The sequence below is a fragment of the Aotus nancymaae genome, unplaced genomic scaffold (genome assembly GCF_030222135.1).
Source record: "Aotus nancymaae isolate 86718 unplaced genomic scaffold, 86718_ANA_hifiasm-v0.15.2.pri h1tg000049l, whole genome shotgun sequence".
Taxonomy (NCBI): Eukaryota; Metazoa; Chordata; class Mammalia; order Primates; family Aotidae; genus Aotus; species Aotus nancymaae.
This window is the reverse complement of record NW_026988463.1, coordinates 19,992,950-20,019,586: the sequence shown is the minus strand read 5'-3', so window position 1 is coordinate 20,019,586 and position 26,637 is coordinate 19,992,950. Positions and strand designations below refer to the sequence as shown.

Genomic DNA, 26,637 nt, shown 5'->3' with positions numbered 1-26,637 from the left:
CTTGTGCATTCTTAACAGTCAAATGCCAGATATCTGGGGTGCAGGTGGGAGGAAGACTAGGATAAGAGGCTCCAGATCGGGACAGAATTAAAAAATAAATAAATAAAATAAGCCTCTGTCTCCTTTTATCTCTTAGCAGTAGGCAATAATTTAAGAAATAAAGGAGCCCCGTTGCCCTTTGCCCTGTCCACTCTTTCCCAGGCACGGTGACCTAGACAGCAGCAAAAAGCGAGTTAATAGGGAGGGGTCAGGTAGGAATCAAGTCAAGGAATGTGGTTATAGTTGATTACAGGAACTGAAAAAGTGGACTGAACAATATTGGCTCCTAACCCGCCACCTCGATGCCCATCTTGGGGAATCCGTTGCTGGAAGGGACCTATCTCGCCCACCCTTAGGGGTCGGGGTGGGCGAAGGGGGAGGAGAGGGCTGGCGGGCGGGGCGGGGTAGGGTTGCTCCGCCCCCGGAGGCTGGGCGGTGACCAGCAGGCGGCATCGCAGCGCAGCGGGCGCGCTTACAGACGGCGCAGCCGAGGGTCGGTGGATCGCGGTGCGGAGACTGAGGTTGGAAGGCAGGTGGCGAGATGAGCCGGGTACCAGCGTTCCTGAGCGCGGCCGAGGTGGAGGAACACCTCCGCAGCTCCAGCCTCCTCATCCCGCCTCTAGAGACGGCCCTGGCCAACTTCTCCAGCGGCCCCGAAGGAGGGGTCATGCAGCCCGTGCGCACCGTGGTGCCGGTGACCAAGCACAGGGGGTGAGTAAGGAGGGTCGGGGCCCGGGGCAGGAGCAACTGGAAAGCGGGAAGAGGAGGAGCAGAAAGAAGAGCGGTGGGAGGAGGGAAGAGACGGCTTGCCTAATCGTTGCTAACAGCTGCCACTTTTAATAGGCGCTACCTGGTGTGCCAAGTGGGAGCTTTACAGGTGCTACCTTATTTATTTCAGCACACTCTCCACGTAGGGAGGTATTGATGCCACCATTTTATTGATGGAAACTGAGGCTCAGAGAGGTTAAGTAACTTATCTAAGCTTACACGGCTACTAAGTGGCAGAACCGGGGGGATGGTTTTCTGATCCAGATCCAGACTTCGGAACACACTATGCGTGGTGTCTAAGGTAAGGGCAGAGGGATGCGGGGGCCGGGAGAGGGCCAGTGGGACAGTGACGAAGGAAAGAGAAAGGAAGATATATGGGGACTTTATAAGAGACCTCAGCATTTATGGGAAGGGGCTGAAGCTGCTCCCTCTCTCCTTGTAGCTACCTGGGGGTCATGCCCGCCTACAGTGCTGCAGAGGATGCTCTGACCACCAAGTTGGTCACCTTCTACGAGGACCGCGGCATCACCTCCATCGTCCCCTCCCACCAGGCTACTGTGCTGCTCTTTGAGCCCAGCAATGGCACCCTGCTGGCGGTGAGCAACTTCTTATCCCCAGGTGGAGTGGGGCCCTTAGGCCCAGAGTTAAACTCAGAAGTGAGTTCTCTATGAGCAGGGGAGTCTTGATTGTGACTACCCGTGCCCCTCTGCAAGTGACTGGATACTAGCGACAGTGAAGGTTATCTGTGTCCATGTATCTATTTCTAGGACTGCCTGAGGATGCAGAACACAGCACCAGCGCCCACTGCTGCCTCAAGCATGTCACAGTGTGGAAATAATAATCTTGTCATTCTTGCATATGTCCTTGTCCTATACTCAGTTACCCCAAATACACAGCTTGAACCAACCCATTAGCCAAGGGAACATTTACTTACTCAACGACATGGAAAAGACGGGGTGTTCTATAATCCCTAGATGCCTTTTTGGAGGGGTATACAGTGTGACCTGTTTTAATATCTAATCACAGTATCAAAAGGTAGCAGTAACTCATGTTAATGGCATACTTTTTACTGTGTCAGGCACTGTTCTAAACATTTCACATTTATTAATCCTCTTAATACTTAAAACCATTCTATGCGATGGGTAATATTGTTACTCCCACTGTACAGATGAGGAAACCGAGTCAGAGCAACTATGTTCAACTTACCCAGGTTTATGTAACTAAGAATTAGCATGGCTGGACTTCAGAGCTGCTCAGACTAAGTCCACGGTCCATAGGTCCAGACTCTCCTAAGACTACCGCCATTTTAACTGCCACATTTTGGGCACTTATGTGCCAAGAAGGAGACACTGATCACATTCAATTCTGATACATTCCTCTGTGGGAGTTTTTATTACCTCCCCTTCCCCCCCATTTCCATTGAGGTCCTTGAGGCTCAGGTTGGTAGAGTCACTTTGCTTGAGGTCACACATCTGGTTAGCGAAAGACTCAAGAATCACTCTTAGGTCTCTCTGACGGTTAACTCTTGTGGTCTGCACACTCCAAGCTGGGTGTTACAATGTCCTTACTTTTCCTCTGAATTTCTGGATCTCCAAAGAATCTAGCTGTTCAACACTCCTTTGAGAATATCTATCTCTCCCCAACTTACACTCATCCAAAGGAGATGGCATTCACACTACCTGCCAGCAGTGGTCCCCGGGGGGGGGGGTAGGACCTGAGGCTTTGAAACTAGATGACAGCTGAATCTGTTCAGTAACATGGTGATTCAGTTCCTCATCTGTAAAATGAGGTTGATGATGACTATTTTTTTTATGGTAAGCTGAGATGAATAACTTATAAACAGAGAAGAATGCAGAGGGTGGTTGTTACTAGCGAGGCATAATCTTCAACTTTGCTGTGTATCAGAATCACCTGGGCTGTCTGCATCTCACTCCTAGAAAAGATACAGACTGGATTAATCTAAGGGTGGTATCTGAACATCTATATCTTCATGAAGCTTTCCACATGTGCAGCAGGAACGGAGAGTCACTAAGGTAGAGTTTCATGGCCCTTGTCAAATGGCAGCCTTCCCTCTCAAGTTCCTTCTTAATCTGGTGTTTTGAGAATCCCAGGGCAAGAAAAGAAAATGGGCAGTTCTTGAGCGCTCACCATGTGCTAGATGTTTCCAGATATGCCAGTGCATTTAATCCTCATAATAACCCTCTGAATGGCTGGCCTTATCTCTGTTTTTACAGGTGAGGAAACCAGTGCTTAGAGATTACAGTGTTTATTCAAAGTTGCATATCTCTTAAGTGGAGGAATTGGATCCAGGTCTGACACCAAACCCATGCTGTTGTAGGATGCTATAAAACTTCCTAGGCTGATATTTTAGAAGTGTTTCTTCTAGTTTAAGTAGTGGACAGCGGTTTCTCTTGCTCACTGTCTCTCCTTTCCTCCAAGGTCATGGATGGAAATGTCATAACTGCAAAGAGAACAGCTGCAGTATCTGCCATTGCCACCAAGGTAAGATGAATGGCTGGCTGTACTATTAAGGTAAACTGTTGGGTGGGGTCTGGTGTTTCAATCTTGAGACTAAAGGAGAAGTGAGGAACTTAATTTTGGTGTCTGTTGGACATAGCTGGAATTCCAGATGCCAGATATAAGATGTCAGGTGAGCACAGTAATTCATGAAATTATTAGCTACCATTTAATGTGCATGACCAGATTCCAGGTACCTTACAAGCATAATCCTCAATCTTCCCATCAGTCTTGAAGAATAGAAATGATTCTCTTCACTTGCCAGGTCTAGGAATGTATGTCAGAGAGGTTGTGTGAGTGGCCTAGGATCACACAGCTAATAAATGCTAGAGTAAGAATTTAATACCTGACCTCTCCAGCTTCCAGGACTGGCTTCTTGTCCCTGTACCACATTGCCCCTGGTAAGAGAGTATGATTGCCCCGTAGACCAAAGCTAGTACTACACAAGAGGGAGAATGAGCTGAACAGATCCAAGCCAGATCCATGGATTCATTCAACAAGTATTGACTGAGCTATCATGTGTCAGGCACTGTCCTAAATGTTAGGGAAATGGCAATGAACAAAACAGAGGGGCACACACAGGGGAGGTAGATAATAAAACGTGAAACACTGGCCAGGTGTGGTGGCTCATGCCTGTAATTCCAACGCTTTGGGAGGCTCAGGTGGCGGATCATTTGAGGTCAGGAGTTGGAGACCAGCCTGGTCAACATGGTGAAACCCCATCTCTCGTAAAAACACAAAAACTAGCTGGGCATGGTGGTGCATGCCTGTAATCCTAGCTACTCGGGAGGCTGAGGCATTAGAGTCATTTGAACCGGGGAGGCAGAGGTTGCAGTGAGCTGAGATCAAGCTACTGCACTTGCCTGGACAACAGAGTGAGACTGTCTCAAAACAAAACAAAACAAAAACAAAAACAAAAAAAACCAAAACCTTTGAGTTTAATAATGTGTTAAATAGTAATAAATAATGTCATTAAATAATTAGTACCTATTAATAAATGATTAATAGTGTGCCTAGAATTTGCTAAAAAATAAAACCAACAACCCAAAAGCCACATAACATGTTGGAAAGATGAAGATAAAGCAGAAGTGAGAGTATTGGAGAAGGTGTAATGTTTTACATTATCTAAGAAAGACTCCCTGAGAAGGTAACATTTGAGTCAAAACTGAAAGCAGTGAGTTAGTGAACCATGCAAAAATGTGGAGGGGCGCTCCAGGCAGAGGAAACAGCAGTGGGGGTGATGATGTTTCCAAGCAATGTCAAGTCATCCTATAAGAAAAATGGTATTTTTAGAAGTTAGAATTAAGAGGAAGAGGCTTAGAAAACAGGGTGTCTGTGGGAATGATTGGAGTCTTTCGCATTAAACGGGGAAGTACAAGGTCTTGGGACACTGGTTTTCCTAAGTTATTACAAAGGGAAGGTGGTCACCCAGGGAAAGTTGCAGTAGCGAAGACCAGGTGTTCAGGTTACATGTTAAGGTTTTCTAGTTACCTCCTGGGAAGGAAAGAATGGGAGGATTAATTTGGTAATTGTATGTGAAGGGAGTAGACCAACAGCACCACCTCAGTGAACCAGTTTTTAGTTATATCCAGACCCAACTCAACAGAAGTAATCAAGGACTCCTCGCTATGTTTGCTGGTAATTTGGTAATAAAATGAATCTCGTATTACTGCCTGTCATTTGTAAAGAGCTTTAGTCGTTTTCAAAATCATTTCCAACCCCTTGTCTGGACTATGAGTTTCTGTGAGGAAGGCAGAGAAAGTATGAATGGCCTCATTTTATGCAGAAAAGAATAGAAACTTGGGTTTCCTGAAGTCATACAACCAGGTGCCTATGGGTTCTTTTGAGGCTGTGTGGTCTTGTCCCAGTTAAGACATTTCCCATGCAAGCAAGCTATGCAGCAGCATTAGCTAGGGAAGTTTTCAAAAACCCAAATTCCCAGACCTACTGAATCAAAATCACAGAGAGTATGGATTAACCAGGTCTAGAAACCACACTTTTGTAGACCCAGCCTTCAATAACACTGCTTTGTTGCCTTAATAAAAATCTATGTTCCCAGAAGAATCAAGAAACCTTGACGCTTCAAAGTTTAGACACTTCAAAGTTTAGGCTGAAACTTCACAGCTTTATTTCTAGGGGCTCAGATGAACTGCTTCAATAAGGAACAAAGGGTCTATTTTACTTGTTGCCTTGAGAGTAGAATATTTTCTTGTCCACCACTTCTCTTTTATTGAGGGCTTTTGTAGGGAGAATAAGTATAGGGAGCTCTAAGGTCTGATGAACACAATAAATCTTTTGTGCTTGGGTTTTACATAAACCTCATTGAAGGCTCTTGATATGTTTTCTCAAGGTGACAGTATATATCAGGGTTTAGCAATGGCATACATTTATTCAACAAATATTTCAGTGTCCACCAAATGCAAGGTTCTTTGCTCAGCATGGGGCGAGCAAAACCAGATACAGTACCTGCCATCATGTAGTACAGGGTCCAGTGAGGGGAAGACAAAGTATAGTCCAAAGATCACACCAGTAGGCCGGGTGTGGTGGCTCACACCTATAATCCCAGCACTTTGGGAGGTTGAGGCAGGCAGATCACCTGAGGTCAGGAGTTCAAGACCAGCCTGGCCAACATGGCAAAACCCCGTGTCTACTAAAAAATTTTTTAAAAGGCCAGGTGTGGTGGCTCATACCTGTAATCCCAGCACTTTGGGAGGCTAAGGCAGGCAGATCACCTGAGGTTGGGAGTTCGAGACCAGCTTGACCAACAGGGAGAAACCCCATCTCTACTAAAAATACAAAATTAGCCAGGCAGGGTGGCACATGCCTGTAATCCCAGCTACTTGGGAGGCTGAGGCAGGAGAATCACTTGAACCCGAGAGGCAGAGGTTGCAGTGAGCTGAGATCGTGCACTCCAGCCTGGGCAACAAGAGCAAAACTCTATCTCAAACAAACAACAACAATAAAGAATTAGCTGGGTGTGGTGGTGGGTGCCTGTAATCCCAGCTACTCGGGAGGCTGAGGCAGAGAATTGCTTCAACCCGGGAGGCAGAGGTTGCAGTGAGCCAAGATCGTGCCACTGCACTCCAGCCTGAACGGCAAAAAAAAATTACACGAATAAATATGAAAGTAAAATGCTGACAAGTGCTGTCTTGACCTAGTCTATGGGTTTGCCTCTGTAAGGGATATTTGAGCCGAGATTGAAGGATAATAGGAATTACTTGTGAGGGGCAGAGGAGACAAAGCAGCCTAGCATCCTACGGAGAGGAATTAATGCAAAGGCCCTGTGGTTGAAGGAAGTACAGGAGTTTGGGAAGCTACAAGGAAGCTAGTGTGGCTGGAAGACAGGGGAACATGGCATGATGGCATGAGAGAGGGCTACAGCGATGAGATCACCAGACCATGCAAGGCCTTGGCAAATGCAAATGAAACAGACTTTCAGACTCTTTAAATGAAAAACCTAGCAACCTAGCAGATTCATATACATGTACTTAATAACCTGCATGCTTATGAGAAAAGACTGAAGTGCCACTAATCCTATTTAATAAATCCTATAAATACATCATTTAAAAAAATCGGCTGGGTGCGGTGACTCACACCTGTAATCCCAGCACTTTGGGAGGCCGAGGCAGGCAGATCACTTGTGGTCAGGAGTTTGAGACCAGCCTGGCCAACACAGCAAAACCCCATCTCTACCAAAAAAAAAAAAAGAAAGAAAGAAAGAAAAAATTATCCAGGCCTGGTGGTGGGTGCCTGTAATCCCAGCTACTCGGGAGGCTGAGGCACAAGAATCGCTTGAAGCCCGGAGGCAGAGGTTTCCGTGAGCTGAAATCACACCACTGCATTCCAGCCTGGATGACAAAGTGAGACTCTGTCTCAAAAATAAAAATAAAAAAATTTAAAATATATGAATTATCCACGATTACCAGGGCAACAAATTATCAAGACAACAAACCAGAATTACAGATTTAGTTTAGGAAGTTGAAGGTTACTTCTATAGGATACTGTAACAACTTCTGAAGCTCACGTATACTTTCAAGAATAGATTCATATTAACTGAGAACAGAAAAAAAATGGTAACAATTAAGGAAAAATCATCTACTTATCCTTATCAGACAGAAACAGAGTTATAGTCTTATGGATATTATCATTTTGAAACCTTTTCAAATAAGAGATGTTGAACTATATTTTATGGCACAGAATGGTATCTCTCCTTTGGTAGCTGCAAGAGATATAATTAATTCCTAATATTTCAGAGATGCTGTTTTGCTAGTAATTAATAGTTAAGAAGACTTTTTGCTTTTTAAATATTATACTCCAGAATTTCAGTTGCGTAGCGTTGTATGAAAGAACAGACCTGGGTAACTAAAAATGTACTAAATTAAATAGAGAGAAGGCAGAAGAGGGTTTTATTTAATACATATGGTGTTGAGGGCCAAGTGATGTCTTTGCTCTATGCCAGTGATTCTCCACTTAGCATGATTTTGCCACCTGCTCCAGAGACATTTAGTAGTGTGCAGACGTTTTTAGTTGCCACAACTTGAAGGGATGGAAAATGCTGCTAACATCTAACGGATAGAAACCAGAGATACTGTTGCACATCCTGTAATACACAGGATGGCACCCCTCCCCATCAAAAAATTGTCCAGCCCAAATGTTAGTAAGTACTGAGGTTGAGAAATTCAGTGCTTCTTCTTGTAGATCATAGTAGACGTGTGAATTCTAGGCAGATAAGACTACCTCTGTCCTCATGGGGCTTAAAAACCAGTAGAAGAAAATCTACAAACAAATAAGTGCTGTGGCCTGGTGCATTCTATCAAGGAGGTCGGAAAGGCTTCATTGGAGAGGTGGCAATGGATATGAGTTGATCACAGAATCCTGCTCTCAAACACAGACACCCTCAGGAAATGCCACAGATGCTAATTCTACATTGATTTTTAGCGGAAGACAGAGGCTGTGAAAGGATCAACAGAGTGGACTCAGAGAATATTGCTAGAACGCTGAGAAGGAAGGGCTCACAGATTCCAGGGAACTCTTAGAAATAGCTCAGAGCTCTGAGAAATGGGTATGGCTGAGCATGTACCTGAGATATGATGGCACAGAAGAAAGGACATGAGCTTTGGAGTATGGAAGATGTGACTTTAGAGCCCCACTGTGCCCTTTAATAACTGTGAGACCTGGCCAGGAGCGGTGGCTCACACCTGTAATCCCAGCACTTTGGGAGGCTGAGGTTGGCAGATCACCTGAGGTCAGGAGTTTGAGACCAGCCTGGCCAACGCGGTGAAAGCCTGCCTCTACCAAAGCCACAAAAATTAGCTGTGCATGGTGGTGCACACCTGTAATCCTAGCTACTTGGAGGCCAAGGCAGTGAGAACTACTGGAACCCGGGAGGCAGAGGTTGCAGTGAGCTGAGATCATGCCACTGCACTCCAGCCTAGGTGACAGAGACTCTGTCTCATAAAATAAAATTAAATTTAAAAAAAAGAAAAATAATTAAAAAAAAAACAGTTGTAAGACCCAGACCAAATTCACTTCTCTGGATCTCAGTCTATTCATCTGTAAGAAGAAGATAATAGGAATCCCCAACTAACAGGGCCAATGTCTAGACTAAATGAGATCATGGGGTCAACACATTGGCGTATATTAGCTGCTCAGTGAAGCCTTCTTCCTTCTCTTCCCACTCGACACTGGGGAAACCAAGACCCAAAATGAAATTCTCTGGATTGCTTGCAAGCTCTTGAGGGAGGCAGAAGAGAGGGCAGAAGTCACCTAATACTAAAACCATAGTTTTGTACCCACCTGCTAGTGTCTCCCTTGACCTTTGCCACTTTCTTTCTCTCAAATAGTTTCTGAAACCACCCAGCAGTGAAGTGCTGTGCATCCTTGGGGCTGGAGTCCAGGCCTACAGCCATTATGAGATCTTCACAGAGCAATTCTCCTTTAAGGAGGTAAGTCCAGAGTCGGGGATGGGAGAGGAGGGGAGGGAGTGGTCCTTGACCTGTCTGTACTCCTTCACGGCACCACAGGTTTTTCTGAAATAATTAAGCTGTGAGTCCCATCTAGACCATTCTTGTACCTTCATGACTTCCCAGGAGCCCTGATGGAGGGGATGGAGGAGAAGAGTTGGGGGAAGATCTGATTACCTGTTTCCAATCCTCAGTTCACAGGGCATTTGCCTGAGAATACAGCAAGCTTGCTTAGTTAAAGGATTCTATTACATCTCTTGTATACATTCAGATGTCCTTTCAGGCCCTGTCTATTATGTTTTTCTTAGGAGAATGCAGAGTTTTTAAGTATTCAAGGTTATGGATCAAGAAACTAGATCAGATGAGACCCGGAGACCAGGAGGCCATAGCCTCTCTCTTTTGCAGTCTCCATACTGGTCCACCTTCCCCCAGCTGTGGCTCATGCTTCCTCCTGGGAATGTTTGATGCAATTTTTGTTTTATGTGTGTGTATAAAAGGGATGGAACATATTCACAGTATGATTTAATGATGAAAATAAAACCACTGCCTTGGGAAATATAAACTATTAAGTTAGTGCAAAAGTAATTGCTGTTTTGGCCATGACTTTTTTTTTTTTTTTTTTTTTTTTTTTTTTTTTTTTTTTTTGAGACGGAGTCTTGCTCTGTTGCCCAGGCTGGAGTGAGTGGCATGATCTGGGCTCACTGCAACCTCTGCCTCCTGGGTTCAAGGGATTCTTGGGCCCCAGCTTCCCCAGTAGCTGGGATTATAATTGCCTGCCACCACGCCTGGCTAATTTTTGTATTTTTGGTAGAGACAGGGTTTCACCATGTTGCCCAGGCTGGTCTCGGACTCCTGACCTCAGGTGATCCACCTGGCTTGTCCTCCCAATGTTCTGGGATTACAGGGCATGAGCCACTGTGCCTGGCTGCCATTACTTTTAATATAAGGAAGAAAACAAAAGAAAAATACTCTTTTATCTGTTTTCAAAGGCAGTTAATGTTTTCCGATCTTCCCTCTTCAGTTTTTTCAGCATAATTTCAGTCATGTTAGACGTGCACTGTTTTATAGCCTGTCTTACTGAATGTGCTAACACCACTTTTCAGGTGATCTAATTTTTGCATAAAATTTGCATAGTCTTCTATTGAGAAGGGTATAAAGGTTAACCATGTGTTTCTGGTTGGGCAAATGTCTTGTTTTTCACCTTGCTTGGTGAACTTACTTAGACGTAAAGTTTGTTTATGTATTCTATTTCCTTATGAGAGATTCTATAGGTCTTATTTTTAGTTGAAGCGTGACAAACCCTTGACCCAGATATTGAAACCTGTCAAGCAAGTCGGCAAGTCCCCAGCTCCTGGCCTTTGCCGACACCAGCACCTTCCAGGATTCCAGCTGTAGCTGCCACGCTTGTCCTTTTTATCGGCTGTGCCATTTACCTTCAGACTCTTCTGATCTTGAATTTCCTACGTATTCTTCACTGATCAAGTTATTCCATGCAAAACATTGCCATAAATAACCCTTTGTATGAATCTCCTACCCATTACAACTCCTTTACAGGGTCTCAGACATAAAGTGTGGGCTCCACACAGACTTTGCCAGGTTATCATTTCCATTTTACAGACATGGAAACTAAGGCTGAATGACATGAAGTAATTTCAGTAAGTAGCGGAGTAGAGATTGATTCCAAGCCTTCTACCTGGCTCCAGAACTTGCTCTTCTAATCGTTATGCATTTTTTTTTTTTTTTTGAGACGGAGTCTTGCTCTGTCTCCAGGCTGGAGTACAGTGGCATGATCTCAGCTCACTGCAACCTCCGCCTCCCAGGTTCAAGCGATCCTACTGCCTCAGCCTCCCGAGTAGCTGGGACTATAGGCACACACCACTAGGCCCAGCTAATTTTTGTATTTTTAATAGAGATGGGGTTTCATCCTGTTGACCAGGCTGGTCTTGAACTCCTGGCCTCAAGCAATCCACCTGCCTTGGCCTCTCAAAGTGCTGGGATTATAGGCGTGAGCCACTGCACCCAGCCTCATTATGCTATTAATATATAATAGCTATTAAGTTGTTGAGGCTATACATCCTGACCTAGAAGTGAAATACTTCCACCTTCTTTTAAAGGGGAAAGTGGCAAAGAAAATTCATTTTCAAGTACCTGGTCAGGTATCTGTCCAAATTAATGCTGTACCCTTGATCAAATGTCCATTCTCCATAGGGAATGGTTTTGGAGTGATTTAGATAACCATCAGCCCCTATCCCAGAGTGGTTCAACTTTCACTTGGCATCCCCGGGCTCAGTATAACATAAGCAGCCAAAAAATGGACCAATGTCCCTCTTGTTACCCCCAATGAAGGTGAGGATATGGAACCGCACCAAAGAAAATGCAGAGAAGTTTGCAGACACAGTGCAAGGAGAGGTACGGGTCTGTTCCTCGGTCCAGGAAGCTGTGACAGGTGCAGATGTGATCATCACAGTCACCTTGGCAACAGAGCCCATTTTGTTTGGTGAATGGGTGAAGCCAGGAGCTCACATCAATGGTAAGTAGAGTGGCTCCATAAGGCATGATGGGTGGCAGCCAGGCTCCTCTCTGGACTGGACCAGTCGGCTACGTCTGCAGAGCCAGTTTACTCATGCAGACGCCCAAGCTTTTTAAAGGTCTTAGAAACGTGTGAGACTGAAAAAACAATATTTGGCCAGGTGCAGTGGGTCATGCCTGTAATCCTAACACTTTGGAAGATTGATACAGGTGGATTGCTTGAGGCCAGCAGTTTGAGACCAGCTTGGTAAACATGTCAAAACCCCATCTCTACTAAAAATACAAAAGTTAGCCAGGCATAGTGGCTTGCACCTGTAGTCCCAGCTACTCACGAGGCCGAGGCACGAGAATGGCTTGAAACCAGGAGGCAGAGGTTGCAGTGAGCCAAGATTGTGCCACTGCACTTTAGTCAGGGCAACAGAGTGAGACTCTGCCTCAAAGAAAAAAAAAACAAAACATTTGCTCCCAAAAATGTAAAAGGGAAATTGCAAACCTGAAACTAATGAATATTTAATGTTCTATAAAATGTAGTTTGTTTGTTTTTTTTTGAGACAGGGTCTCACTCTGTCACCCAGGCTGGAGTGCAGTGGCGAGATCTCAGCTCACTGTAACCTCTGCCTCCTGGGTTCTAGCAATTCTCCCGCCTCAGCCTCCCAAGTAGCTGGGACTACAGGAATGTGCCATCATGCCCAGCTATTTTTTTTTTTTTTTTTTTGGTAGAGACGAGGTTTCACCACCATGTTGGCCAGGCTGGGCTCGAACTCCTGGCCTCAAGCAATCTACCCACTTCAGCCTCCAAAAGTGCTGTGATTGATTACAGGTGTGAGCCACTGTGCCTGGCCATAACATGTAAAATTATGTAAAATGGTAATTCACAGCTCAATTCTTAGATGTGATGAAGTTTAAATCACAAAGGCCAAATGAGTCATTTGTTCTTAATACTAAGAATTATAAAATTTTAAATTTCTTTTGTACTGTAATTTATTATGTGACGTGTATATTCTTTTAAATATGTATGATAGAATGAGGGACAGGAGAAGGGACTCTAGACATGAGGGTGCCTGGGGCCTCTGCAGACCTTCAGATGGCCCTGGGTGTTATAGCAAGAGCTGGTCTATATCTAATACTATCGCAGGTGTTTATTCTATGTATACATTATTCTCTATATAATATCATTTAATACTTATAACCAACTTATGAGACAGGAACTACTATCATAAACCCCATTTTACAGGGGGATAAACCAAGGCATGGAGAAATGACATAACTTCCCCAAAGTCAGAGGTTCTTTTTTCTTTTTTGAGATGGAGTCTTACTCTGTCACCCAGGCTGGAGTGCGGTGGCACAATCTCGGCTCACTGCAACCTCTGCCTGCCGGGTCAAGTGATTCTGTCTCAGCCTCCTAAGTAGTTGAGATTACAGACAATTGCCACCATGCCCAGCTAATTTTTTTGTATTTTTAGTAGCAATGGGTTTCACCATGTTGGCCAGGCTGATCTCAAACCCCTGACCTCAAATGACCCGCCTGCCTCAACCTCCCAAAATGCTGGGATTACAGGGGTGAGCCATTGTGCTCAGCCCAAAATCAGAGGTTCTTGATGGCAGAGCTGGAATTTGAACTGAGGCACTCTATCCTCAGAGCCCAAGCTTTTAAATAATACTCAGTATTGCCTTCCAACAGGAAGACTGGATTCTGGTGAGCAGAGCAGGCAAATTCTAGAGGATTTAAAGATGGTCTCAGTGCCCCATGTTTTAGTGACAAGCACATGGTGTGAGCTGAGAAGCTAAGAGCTTTGCACACGTGGGCAGATGAGCAGGCGAGAGCCAAGTAAAATAATGGTGCATTCAATCATGCATGCTTACTGAATCTCTACCATGTGCCAGGCACTATTCTAGATGCTGCGGATGCCACAAGTACCAGACAGTCAAGGTCACTGCTTTCCTGGTGGTTAATTTCAGTGAGGAGAGATAGATAACAAACACACACATAGAGGAACTAGATAGTTCTAGCTAAAGATGAGACTGGAAAGAACAAGGCCCTGAGTGACAGAGGCTGGTGGTGGAAGTGGAAGGGAGAAGCAGAGGGAGGTGTTTTCAGTAGGGTTATCTGAGAAGCTCTCTTAGAATGTGGGGTTGTTGCTTGTTTGTTTGTTTTTTGAGATGCAGTCTAGCTAGCTCTGTCGCCCAGGCTGGAGTGCAGTGGTGCGATCTCAGCTCACTGCAACCTCCTCCTTCTCCTGCCTCAGCCTCCTGAGTAGCTGTGATTACAGGCGCCCGCCACCATGCCCAGCTAATTTTTGTATTTAGTAGAGACAGGGTTTCACTGTGTTGGCCAGGATGGTCTCGAACTCCTTATCTTGTGATCCACCTGCTTCGGCCTCCCAAAGTGCTGGGATTGCAAGCGTGAGCCACTGTGCCTGGCCAGGATATGGTTTTTGAGCTGCGACCTGAATGAGGAGGAAGAGCCAGCCATGCCAAGAGCTGAAGGAAAGGCATCCCAGGTAGAGGGAACAGCAGATGCAAAAGTCTTGAGTGTGGAAGTGAACATGGCATGTTTGAGGAGTGGGTCAAAGTAATTTGAAAGTCTCAGCCTGCATGGGACTGGTGGTCACATTGGGTCCAGGGAATGGGTAAGAGATGAGTCAGGGCTGAGTTTGTGGACGGTAAGACCATTTCTGGAAAGATTTGGGAAATCAAAAGGAACCAGTTCCTGGTGAAATGGGTTTCCAAGGCTGCGTCTTCAGGAAGATGGACTTGATTTTTCTTTTTCCAGCTTAAAACAACACATTATTATCATCTCACAGTTCCTGTGGTTCAGGAGACTAGGTGTGGGTAGCTGGATCCTCTGCGCAAAGTCTCACAAAAAAGAAATTGGGCGATATCCAGGCTGCAATCTCATCTCATGCCCGGAGGTCCTCTTCCAGTCTCCATGGTGTGGCAGGATTCCTTTCCTTACGTTGGAGGATGGAGGGGGGGAGCTCCTTTCCTTGGGGCCATCCTCAGCTCCCAGAGACGACCCAAATCCCCCATCATATGGCCTTTCCATCCTCACGTCCAGACATGGAGAATCTCCCTTATGCTGAATCCCTCTCTCCCTTGGAATCACTCTCCAGGAAGGGCTGACTTGATTTCGAGTCAAGGCATCTCTTCTGTTTTCCTGGCCCGGGGACAAAATTGGTTTATGTGTTCACAGAGGCATCACATACATTTAAGAAAAATGTGTCACAAGCGCAGACAACAGGGAAACACCAACAACAGATTTTACTTAGTTTATAGCTCGGCAGAGGGACAGGCCCAGTTCCAACCTCCCCCATGCTTCCCTCCTCCTGCCCCCACACCCTGTCAGCCTGTCTTCGACCCTCACTCATTTAGCCCCATCACAGCCAAGCCAGAGCCTGATCCAAGTGAGGCCTCTCTCTTTACTGCCTGGCCAACCTCCATCCACCTGAGTGACCTCACACAACCCTTTGAGGATGCGCCCCGCTCGTAAGCAGTGGTTGTGCAGGGGAAATAGTCCAGAGAGAAGGGGAGGCCTGAGAAGTGGGGGTTTTGTTCCCACCAGCTTATGATTTATTTACGAGCTTCTTTAGCTAGTACTTTTGTTCTGTAGAACTCTCTGCACAAACAACCTTCAAGATGGACATTTTTACACCACGCTCTTTGGAAATTAGCATGAGGGAGAACAGCATGGGAGGGAACAAGTGGAGAAGACTGGGCAGCAGTGCGAGAAGGCATATAAATGCTGTCTTATATTTGTATAAGGCTTTATAGCGCTTTTCAAAGACTAGCCTGCCAGGGGCTGGATCCAGCCAGCAGATGTGCTTTGTTTGGACCATAGTGTGATCTAAAACTCAAGGAGTGACATATGCAAATAGATTTCCTGTTTCTCTTTTAAGAAAACAACTGGGGCGTATCTGGTAACAGTGGCTCTGTATTCACACGTGGTAATGATTAGCTGGAGCTGAACAATGACTGTCCCTTTCGAAAGGGCCCTCTGGCTTCTGCACCCCTCAGTCTCCACCACATCTAATTCAGTCCCTCTGACCAGCTTTGCTGATTTGCATTACCTCCCTGGCCCTGCAGGCTTTTGGTGGCAGCCTCTGCATTCTCCTGTGTCCCAGTGCCAGGGGGCGCGACATCTTGGATTCATCATTCTGGTCCTGGACTCCGCAGGGGATGTGATAGCTCAGGGCCAGGATGGAGCCTATTTTCTTTGTGCTGAGACTTCTCCTTGACACTGGGCTTTTTGTCATGAGTTAACAGAGAACGGGGGTGAGGAGGGGAAAAGCGGTATGATGGCACGTGCCTGTGGTCCTGGCAGTTTGGGAGGCTGAGGCAGGAGGGTCACTTGAGCTCAGGAGTTTGAGGCTGTGGTTTTTTTTCTTTTTCTTTTTTTTTGGAGATAGAGTCTCACTCTGTTGCCCAGTCTGGAGTGCAGTGGCACAATCTTGGCTCACTGTAACTCCACCTCCCAGGTTCAAGAGATTCTCTTGCTTCCCGGTAGCTAGGATTACAGGTGTGTGCCACCCCGCCTGGCTAATTTTTGTATTTTAGTAGAGATGCGGTTTCACCATGTTGGCCAGGCTGGTCTCAAACTCCTGACTTCAAGTGATCCTCCCGCCTCGGCCTCCCAGTGTTGGGATGACAGGCATGAGCCACCACACCCAGCCTGTGGTGAGTTCTAAATGCACCACTACACTCCATCCTGGGCAACAGAGTGAGACCCTCTCTCCAAAAAGAAAAAAATACATATTTAAAGAACTGATTGGGGGTGAGGAATGGGAATGACAGAAGAGTAAAAGGAGAATGGGATGTGAATAAGCTCCAAGTGATGTCTCTGTGTCGGGATTTGTGTGAGGAAGTTGTTAATCCTGTTAAGCGGAGGAGGCATGAAAGCCCAGGTGCTCTCAGACCCAGATTCACCCATCGGATCCTTAACCTTGGCAAACACCTTCGCTTCTTTGAGCCTCCATTTGTGCATCTGTTAAGTGAGAACCAGACTTTGAAATGTACTTGTGAGAACCATAAATAGCATGTGTAAAACATCCCACAGATAGTAGACATCCTGTAAATGAATGCTACGTCGTCTCAAAATCTTTTAGCAATGAGGTGGGATATGGAATAGAAAGGCAGGAAATGGTAGGTAGTATTCTTTTTTTATTTTTAGTTTTCAGATGGAGCCTCACTCTGTTGCCCAGAGGCTGGAGTGCAGCCGTGTGATCTTGGCTCACTGCAACCTCTGCCTCCCGGGTTCAAGCGATTCTCGTACCTCAGCCTCCAGAGTAGCTGAGACTACAGGCGCGAGCCACCACTCCCGGATGATTTTTTGTATTTTTGGTAGAGACGGGGTGTCACCATGTTGGCCAGGCTAGTCTCAAACTCCTGGCTTCAAGTGACCTGCCTGCCTCAGCCTCCCAAAGTGCTGGTATTACAGGCATGAGCCACCATACCTGGCCTATTTCTTAATAAGTATTTCATCTTACTGATTGGGAGAGGCATGGCCTGGGGAATGAGGGAGTGTTTTGAATCTGAGTGTGCTCACGGGTCCTTCGATCACCTCTCTCCCATGCTTTGGCCTTCTTCGTAGCCTTTGGGACTATTTCTGGGCTTAGGGTCTGTCTTGCTGTCTCTTAGCTGTCGGAGCCAGCAGACCCGACTGGAGAGAACTGGATGACGAGCTCATGAAGGAAGCTGTGCTGTACGTGGATTCCCAGGAGGCTGCCCTGAAGGAGTCCGGAGATGTCCTGTTGTCAGGGGTGAGGCTCTTCTGACCCCGGTCAGGGCTGCCACCTGGCTGGCCTCACCTGGGTCCCAGGGTTTCATTAACTTCCCTTCCAATTTGGCCTGCTCGAAACCTGAGCCACCCCTTCATTCCAGAAAAATATGGGCATTATGGTGGTGACATGTGTTTTCCTGTCTCCTTTGCCTGGACAGAACTCAATGAATTTTGATTTTTTCCTCCTTTGCCTGGATAGAGAAGCTCAATGAATTTTTTTATTTTTTTCTCCTTTGCCTGGATGGAGAAGCTTAATGAATTTTTCTTTTTTCTTTTCTTTTTTTTTTTTTTTTTTTTTTTTTTTTTTGCTGGGCTGTCCTATAAAGCAGTGGGTTTGGAAGCTTCTTGCAGCCTGGAAACCTTCCCAGTGTGGCCAACACAATAAGACTGTGTTGCCCACCTTCTGGCTTCATTTTAGTGTCATAATCAGAGCATGAAAGCAAGAAGGGAGCTGCTGGCATGCATGTTCAGATAAGAGCATGTCTATTTCCTCACTGACACAATGATCTTGGCAGGACAGCTCTCTGAGCACCAACTTGAATCTCTGTGTTTATGGTATCACAAAAGCAAATGCCATTCCAAAAGGATTTCGGGGCCAGCCTCCTCCCTAATATCATCCAGTGTAGAAAGGATCTTTTTTTTTTTTTAAATCAAATATGTCTCTTACCTAGTTCAAGAGGCTTCAAAACCAATCTGGGCTGGCTTCAAAAGCCAACCCTCAACAGACTTTAGCTTCATACCTGGGTCAACTTATGTTTGTTTCCTAGGCTGAGATCTTTGCTGAGCTGGGAGAAGTGATTAAGGGGGTGAAGCCAGCCCACTGTGAGAAGACCACAGTGTTCAAGTCTTTGGGTAAGATCCAATGGTCCCTGGGCACAAATCCAACCAGAGCACAAGGCAGGTTCACCCATTGGTGGAAAGAGCAATGAGTCCCCAGACTCTGTAGCTGAATCACTGTGCTCCATCATTCAAGTCAATTATTTACATGGCTTAGCCTAGCGATTAAGCTCATGAACTCTGGAACTGGGCAGTCCTGAGTTGGAGTCCATTCCCCGCCACTCAGAGGCATGTGTCCTTAGGCAAGTGATCTGACCTCTCTAGGCCACAGTTTCCTCACCATCTGTTACCAGTGAGGATTAGGTGTGATGTGCACATAAAATGAATCAGTTAGGTGCAGATCTTGATGAAACTCAGAAGTGGAGGGGGCAGTGGACAAAGATGTTAAAAGACAGGAACCTTAAGGGAAATGGCAGAGACCCAACCTGAAAGAGAGTCAGACAGAAAGCACTGAGCCCTGTTCATTCCTTCCTTCCCTACTCTCCCACTTGCTGCTTTGAAAAGGGCTTCCATGGGGAACCCCCTGCCACCTGAGTTATATAGGGTACCTTATAGAAGCCTAACAAACGGTGGGCTCCCAGTGGCCGGTCTGTCCCTTGCCCTTGTTTTTTTTCCCCTCTATGAGATTGAAGGAAACAGAAGTACATGGGAACAGACCAGGCATGGTGGCTCATGCCTGTAATCCCAGCACTTTGGGAGGCCGAAGCAGGCAGATCACCTGAGGTCAGCAGTTTGAGACCAGCCCGGTCAGCATGGTGAAACTCTGTCTCTACTAAAAACACAAAAATTAGCTGAGTGTGCTGGTGCAAGTCTGCAATCCTAGCTACTTGGGAGGTTGAGGCAAGAGAATCGCTTGAACCTAGAAGGTGGAGGTTGTAGTGAGCCGACATCATGCCACTGCACTACAGCGTGGGCAACAGAGCAAGACTCTGTCTCAAAAAAAAAAAAAAAAAGGGCACATTGGAACAGAACTGATACACCTAAAACAAAACATTGAAATACTCTGAAATGTTGGTAAGCAGTTGCTACCCTGAGCCTGTCAAGAGAGCCCTCTGTCCCCCTCTCATGATCTTCCACACTTCATGATCAAGCAGCAAAACAATTAATACCTGGCAGAGCATCAAGAGTGCCCTGGCCACCCAGAGCCCATGCCATTAGTTAAGTATCCGTGCCTTGCAGGTTGGTAAATGTCTTTAAAATCTCTCATGCACTGGCAATAAAATTTTATCTGGAGCCTGGTTCAAAGACATCACACGGATCCAGTTGTGTCCGAAAGCTTCAGAGGTCATGGCAGATCAGAGGTCAGGGAGCCCCCACTTAAGGAGCTGAAATGCTGCAGAAACCTGTTCTGTCCTTTCCAGCAATTTTTGCTTTCTCGCCTTTGGGGATTAGTTTATTGGCACATCGTTTCATCTAACAGATGCATATCAAGCACCTAATTACGTATCTGTGCTGGGAGCAGAGGTTAAGCTATCTACCAAAACTACACGACAAAGGGGAGATGCCAAAGGATGCAGTGTTGGAACTGGACCCGTGGTCAGCAAACTACAGTCTGTGGGCCAGACCTGCCCTGCTTCCTACTTTTGTGTAGCCTCTGAGCTAGAAATGGTTTTTAGATTTTCAAATGATTGGGGGGGAGGAAATAATATTTTATGATGCATGAAAATGATACAGAATTTAAGCTTCAGTTCCATAAATAATTTCACTGGAGCACAGCCAGGCTCATTTGTTTACCTGTAGGCTGTGTTTTCTACTCTAAGGGCAGAGCTGAGTAATTGTAATAGAGACCCTTTGGCCCACAAAGCCTGAAAGAGTTACTGTCTGACCCTTTTTGGGAAGTTTGCTCGGGCTGGGCACGGTGGCTCATGCCTATAATAAGCCCAGCACTTTGGGAAGCCAAGGTGGGCAGATCACCTGAGGTCAGGAGTTCAAAATTAGCCTGGCCAACATGGTGAAAGACTGCCTCTACTAAAAATACAAAAAAAAAAAATTAGCCAGGTGTGGTGGCAGGTGCCTGTAATTTCAGCTACTTGGGAGGCGGAGGCAGGAGAATCATTAAACCTGGGAGGCAGGAGAATCATTGAACCTGGGAGTGCAGCGAGCCAAGATTGTGCCACTACACTCCAGCCTGGGTGACAGAGCGAGACTCTTAACCAAAAAAAAAAAAAAAAAATTTGCTCAGCCCTAAGCAAAGGACACACAATTTGTTGGTGGGTGTTTCTTAGTATCATATTCTCTGCCCCTTTGCAGACCATCCAAGCCTCAGCTCACCTCTGGCTATCAGTCCTTGTTATTCCACTAGGCACTGGCAACATGAACACGTATCAGGAAACTGCCAGTCACGGGGCCTGGTTGTTTCAGGAAAAGTTGTTCTGACCAAAGGTGAACCGAATTTCTGTCTGTTCTAGGAATGGCAGTGGAAGACACAGTCGCAGCCAAACTTATCTATGATTCCTGGTCATCTGGTAAATAAAACAAAGGAGCTTGGTGTTGAGATGGGTGCTCAAGGGATGTTGCTGCTGGTTCTCATAATTTCCAGAGTAAATGAGGGAGTCCAACCGCAGTGAACTCCCGTTTTGTGCTTCTTGTGTGCTGAGATCCTCATTTATGTTTGTAGTTGGAAAGCAAAACTAGGTAACCATTTCTTCTGTTATACCAAGTTATAACAGTGTTCATTTCCCTTTATATTTCCCTGAAATAAAGCACTTTCCAATTCTACAGTGTTTGCTTCGGTAGCTTCTATTCCTATCACAAGGAAACAGGGATCAGATGCTTCCATTCTTCCCTGGGGGAGCTCCACTGGCTATAATGAAATTTATTTTCGATTTTTTTTTTATAGATACAACTCACATACTCTAAGATACACTATTTTAAAGTATACAATTCAGTGGTTTTTGTTTGTTTTATTGACATGGAGTTTCACTCTCGTTGCCCAGGCTTGAGGGCAATGGTGCCATCTTGGCTCACTGCAACCTACACTCTCAAGTTGAAGCAATTCTCCTGCCTCACCCTACCGAGTAGCTGAGATTACAGGCATGCACCACCACGCCTGACTGATTTTTAGTTGAGACAGAGTTTCACCACGTTGGCCAGGCTAGTCTTGAACTCCTGACCTCAGGTGATCCACCTACCTCGGCCTCTAAAAGTGCTGGGATTACAGGCATGAGCCACCGCGCCTGGCCTACAATTCAGTGTTTTTTAGTATACTTGGAGTTGTGCAGCCATCACTACTCCAGTTTCAGAATACTCTTAGTCCCCAAAAGAAACCTGGTGCAGTCACTACCTATGTGTCCCTCTTCCCAGCCCTCTGGGAACCACAAATCTGTTTTCTGTCTCTATGGATTTGCCTCTTTTGGATTTTTTTTTTTCTTTTTTTTTTTGAGACAAGGTCTCTCTCTGCCTCCAGGCTGGAGTGCAGTGGCACGATCAAGGCTCGCTGAAGCCTTGTCTTTCTGGGCTCAAGCGGTCCTTCTATATAGCTAATATGACAGGCGCACACCACCACGCTCGGCTAACTTTTTGATTTTTTTACAGATGAGGTGTCACCACGTGGCCCAAGCTGGTCTCAAACTTGTGGGCTCAAGCAGTCTTCCTGCTTTGGCCTCCCTAAGTGCTGGGATTACAGGCATGAGCCACCCACCTAGCCTGGTCATTATAAGTGAAATTCTACAATATGCAGTCTTTGTGTCTGACTTCTTAACATTTAAAGGAAAAGTGGAGTTTCTGTATAGATCAGGGCTCCTTTGGTCACAAATGGTAGAGACTACAACTCAAACTACCTTAAGCTGAATGAATGGAGAATGGAATTTATTGGCTCTTGTAATTAGGAACACATAGGTAACTGGTTTTGGCTACAGCTGTATTCAGGGGCTCCAACTCTCACCAGGGCCTGGCCTTTTTCTCCCGTCCCTCTCAGTTCTGTCTTCTTCCTTAGTGGGTCCATTATCAAGTTCTCCCTGGTAGTGGCAGGACATTTGCCAGAAGCTCCTGAATTATATTCTGTCCTTTTGAGCAACCTGAACATAAATATTCTCTTCCTTTACAGTTAGATGTTCCAGAACTGAGATTTACTGGACCATTTACTGGTCACATGCCTATTCCTGAGCCTAACATTGTGGCTGAAAGACATGGAATAGATGGGGCATGATGGCTCATGCCTGTAATCCCAGCACTTTGGGAGGCTGAGGCAGAAGGATCACCAGGAGTTCAAGACCAGCCTGGGCAATATAGCAAGACCCCATCTCTTAAAGAGATGGAATACTCTGGCTAGGCTTAAGCCTTGTACCTATCCCTGAACCATCACATCGTCCAGGGGGATTGGATGATCTGGCTATCCAGGCCTGGACCACATACCCACCCTTGAAGTCAGAAGTACAATCAGCATGTCTGCTCACATGAGCTGACAGAGGGAAGGTGTCTCTTACCAAAAAGAGGATTGGATAGTTGAAAGGCAAAATCTACAGATATCCACTACAGTATCTGTGTTTAAAGGGCCATTAAGGATCATCTAGTTGATCTTCAACTCATGGATGGGGAAACTGAGGTACAGAGATGCTTTCTCCAGGCACCCCCCACTGACCCCAAATCACTAGCAGAACTGTGTTGTCCTTGTCCTGCCAAAGGCCCTGTCCAAATCCCACTCCAACCCTAGCCTCACCGCACCCCTTCCCTTATCGCTACTCCAAGGCTGGTTTTCAGATAAGTCAGCAGCAAAGCATGCTTGGCTCTGTTTTGCCGCCCATACTCCTCCTGGCAAGGACTCTTCATGCTCCAGGTGGCTTAGCCAAAAGTTTATCATATTTGCCAGACTGTCTGTACAGGGGCCTTTGTGCTGAAATAAAACACCCACATGACCCGATTCTGCATATGTCAAATGACTATGGAGTCTTTCTGGGGAAGTCTAATGGTCATCACCCTAAAGGATGTATAGAGAAGAGCGTGGAACGATGAGAATATTCATATATTTTTTCTTTCATTCTTTTCACAAGAGCCCCTATCATAACCCTGTGCTAGGATATTAAGATACAACAGAAAAGTAGTCCTCAGCCCCAGAGAACGCACTCCCGAAGAGAAGACAGATATTTTAAAAATTACAGTTCGGTAATTTGGTGTTACGGGAACATGGTTCAGGGTCCCTGCAGGAAATGCAGATATTCCTTGACTTATGATGCAGTCCTGTCTCAGTAAATCCACCAAAAGTTGGAAATATGTGTCCAGGCGTGGTGGCTCATGCCTGTAATCCCAGCACTTTGGGAGGCTGAGGCAGGAGGATCACCTGAGGTCAGGAATTCAAGACCAGCCTGGGCAACATGGTGAATCCCCGGCTATACTAAAAATACAAAACTTAGTTGGGCGTGGTGGCATGTGCCTGTAGTCCAGCTACCTGGGAGGCTGAGGCAGGAGAATCGCTTGAACCTGGGAGGCAGAGGCTGCAGTGAGCCGAGCTTGCTCCAGTGCATTCCAGCCTGGGGGACAGAGCAAGACCCTGTCTCAAAAAAAAAATTGGGGCCGGGCGCAGTGGCTCACGCCTGTAATCCCAGCATTTTGGGAGGCCAAGGCAGGTGGATCACAAGGATCACAGGAATTCGAGGACAACCTGACCAACATGGCAAAACCCCATTTCTACTAAAAATACAAAAATTAGCCTGGGCGTGGTAGTGCACATCTGTAATCCCAGATACATAGGAGGCTGAGGCAGGAGAATTGCTTGAACCCAGAAGGTGAAGGTTCCAGTGAGCCAAGATCATGCCACTGCACTCCAGCCTGGGCAACAGGAGACTCTGTCTCAAGAAAAAAAAAAAAAAAAAAAAAGTGGGAAATGTGTCAAAAATGCATTGAAAATATTTGGGCAAAATCACCTGGTAACACTGTACACTATGAATTGATTACCCTGGATGTTCACGTGGCTGATTGGGAGCTGTGGCTCACTGCCTCTGCCCAGCATCCAGAGAGAGTATCTTACCAGTTTCTACTGAATGCATATCCCTTTCACACCACCGTAAAGTAAAAAAAAAAAATCTTAAGTTGAACCATTGTAAGTCGGGAACCATCTGTAGATGCCAAACTCAAAAGGCGTGATTGAAGAGAATTTAATAAAGAGACTGTTTAGGAAGTAGCACCCCAGGGTTAGCAATAGTAGGAAATTGCTACCACTGCTAAGCTTGAAAGAGTGGTTAGTGAAACCCAGAAACAACTCCAGCTATTGCAGAGGGCTGCCAGATGGGAGATGCGAGCTTAGATGAAGGCAGCTGCTTCCCTGAATGGAAGAAACAGATGGAATAAATGCCTCAATCTTCCTTCCTTCCTTCCTTCCTTCCACTTTCTGGTCTCTTTTTAGTACCTTCCATTGGCCAAACCCAACCAGGATCCTAAGGGCAAGTGAGTTATTTAATGCAGCCCAGAGGCCAACCACCTGGGACACAAAGTAGGATGGAAAATAGTAGAGAGAAGTTCTGGATAGGCAAACAGAAGACAGCTTGCAAAGACAGGAAGTTACTCAACCCAGACTAGGGGCAGAGAGACAGGCTGTCTCCCAGTGAGGGTGGCTGCATGGAGGAAGGCTTTTCCAGGCAGAGGGGTGATGATGTGCTAAGACACAGGCATGTGAGAGGCATGTATTTAGGAAGCCACCAGAAATCTAGTATAGCTGAAATTAGGGGACAGGGAGAGGAATGGTCAGAGATGGGACCAGAGGTTTGGAGGAGAGAATAGGGCTATTTAATCATGAAGGTCTCCTGTGTGGTGGTGACAGTTTGAAAAGCAACAGGGGCCGAGTGTGGTGGCTCACGCCTCTAATCCCAACACTTTAGGAGGCTACCTGAGGTTGGGAGTTCGAGACCAGCCCGAACAACATGGAGAAACCCTGTCTTTACTAAAAACACAAATTTAGCCAGGCGTGGTGGCACAGGCCTGTAATCCCAGCTGCTTGGCAGGCTGAAGCAGGAGAATTGCTTGAACCCAGGAGGCAGAGGTTGCGGTGAGCCGAGATCATACCATTGCACTCCAGCCTGGGCAACAAGAGTGAAACTCTATCTCAAAAAAAAAAAAGAAAGAAAGAAAGAAAGAAAAGTAATGGAAAGGTAGAAAGTGACAGGAGACTTGCATATTAAAAAGATTGTATGACTCAACCAGCCTTCTGGAGAATGAATTAAAGACAGATAAGGATACTTACAGCAATTCAGTGAGTGATGGTTGGGGGCATGAACCAATAGGTCATCTTGCAAACATCAAAGAGAATTTAGCTTTGAGACATACTGAAAAGTTGAAAGGGCCTGGTGACCAACTGGGTGATAAAAAGAAGTAGTGGGTTAAATTTTCCATTTATGATAAATGGAGATTTAGAGCTGTATGTTTCAATGCAGCTGAAACTGAGCACAATCACTGTTTGGGTCTGCATAATTCACTGTTGTGGTGGGCTGCCCTACACATTCTAGGATGTTTAGCACCCACTGTTTCTACCCAATGGATGTCCGTTGCACCACTGTTTCCCTATCATGGCAATCAAAAATGACTCCAGACATGGTCAGATGTCTTCTAGGAGACAAAGGGCAAAATCACCCAGGTTGAGAACTGCCAACTTGGAAGAAAATGGGTTCAGTCCTGGACACGAATTTGGGGTACTTGTGAGACATGAGAGAAGAGATGTCAGGTAAGACCTGGGATTATCTGGATTTGGTGCCCAAAGCAATGGTCTGGGCTGTTGACTTGGACTTAGGAATTATGAACATATAACTGACCTGATTTACACAATGGCCTGAAATATAAGCACGACACACATTTAACGCAACATAACTTCTCAAACTCTCCTCTTCAGTGAAATGCTCCCAACTGCTTTTCCCTCTTGTTGACTTTTATTTCAAGCTACATAGAGGAGAAAAAGAGGAGAAAAGGGAGGTGGTAGGGACAATCAGATATTATTGGATTGAGCTATTGTAAACATCTAGTTTAAGAGATGGAGGTTTGAGATCAGTGAGTACTTGAAACCCATCCTAGCTCATAATCCTCGTCTTTGTCTCCCATCGAGGCCTTTATATTGCCCTGGCATCTTCTCTTAGGCCCCTGTAGCTTGTATTTAGTTTGAAAGATATGGAATTCTTAGAACATTGATAACCTCTTATAACATGATGGAAGCTTTTTTTTATTATATAACAGTACTCTGTGATGGGAAGTTCTCAGCATCAAGAGGCTATATCCTTGATGCTGAGAACT

The 26,637-nt window shown here is 45.8% G+C and overlaps 1 protein-coding gene across 1 annotated transcript; it reads left to right on the top strand.

Annotated features, from left to right (window-relative positions):
• Positions 1-519: 519 nt before the first annotated feature.
• Positions 520-21,147, top strand: CRYM (crystallin mu). Its single transcript, XM_021672306.2, has 8 exons — positions 520-750; positions 1,250-1,403; positions 3,247-3,309; positions 9,168-9,269; positions 11,634-11,817; positions 17,451-17,572; positions 18,360-18,444; positions 20,838-21,147. The coding sequence occupies exons 1-8, from the start codon at positions 581-583 to the stop codon at positions 20,900-20,902; spliced, it is 945 nt and encodes a 314-aa protein (XP_021527981.1). The 5' UTR covers positions 520-580; the 3' UTR covers positions 20,903-21,147.
• Positions 21,148-26,637: the final 5,490 nt, after the last annotated feature.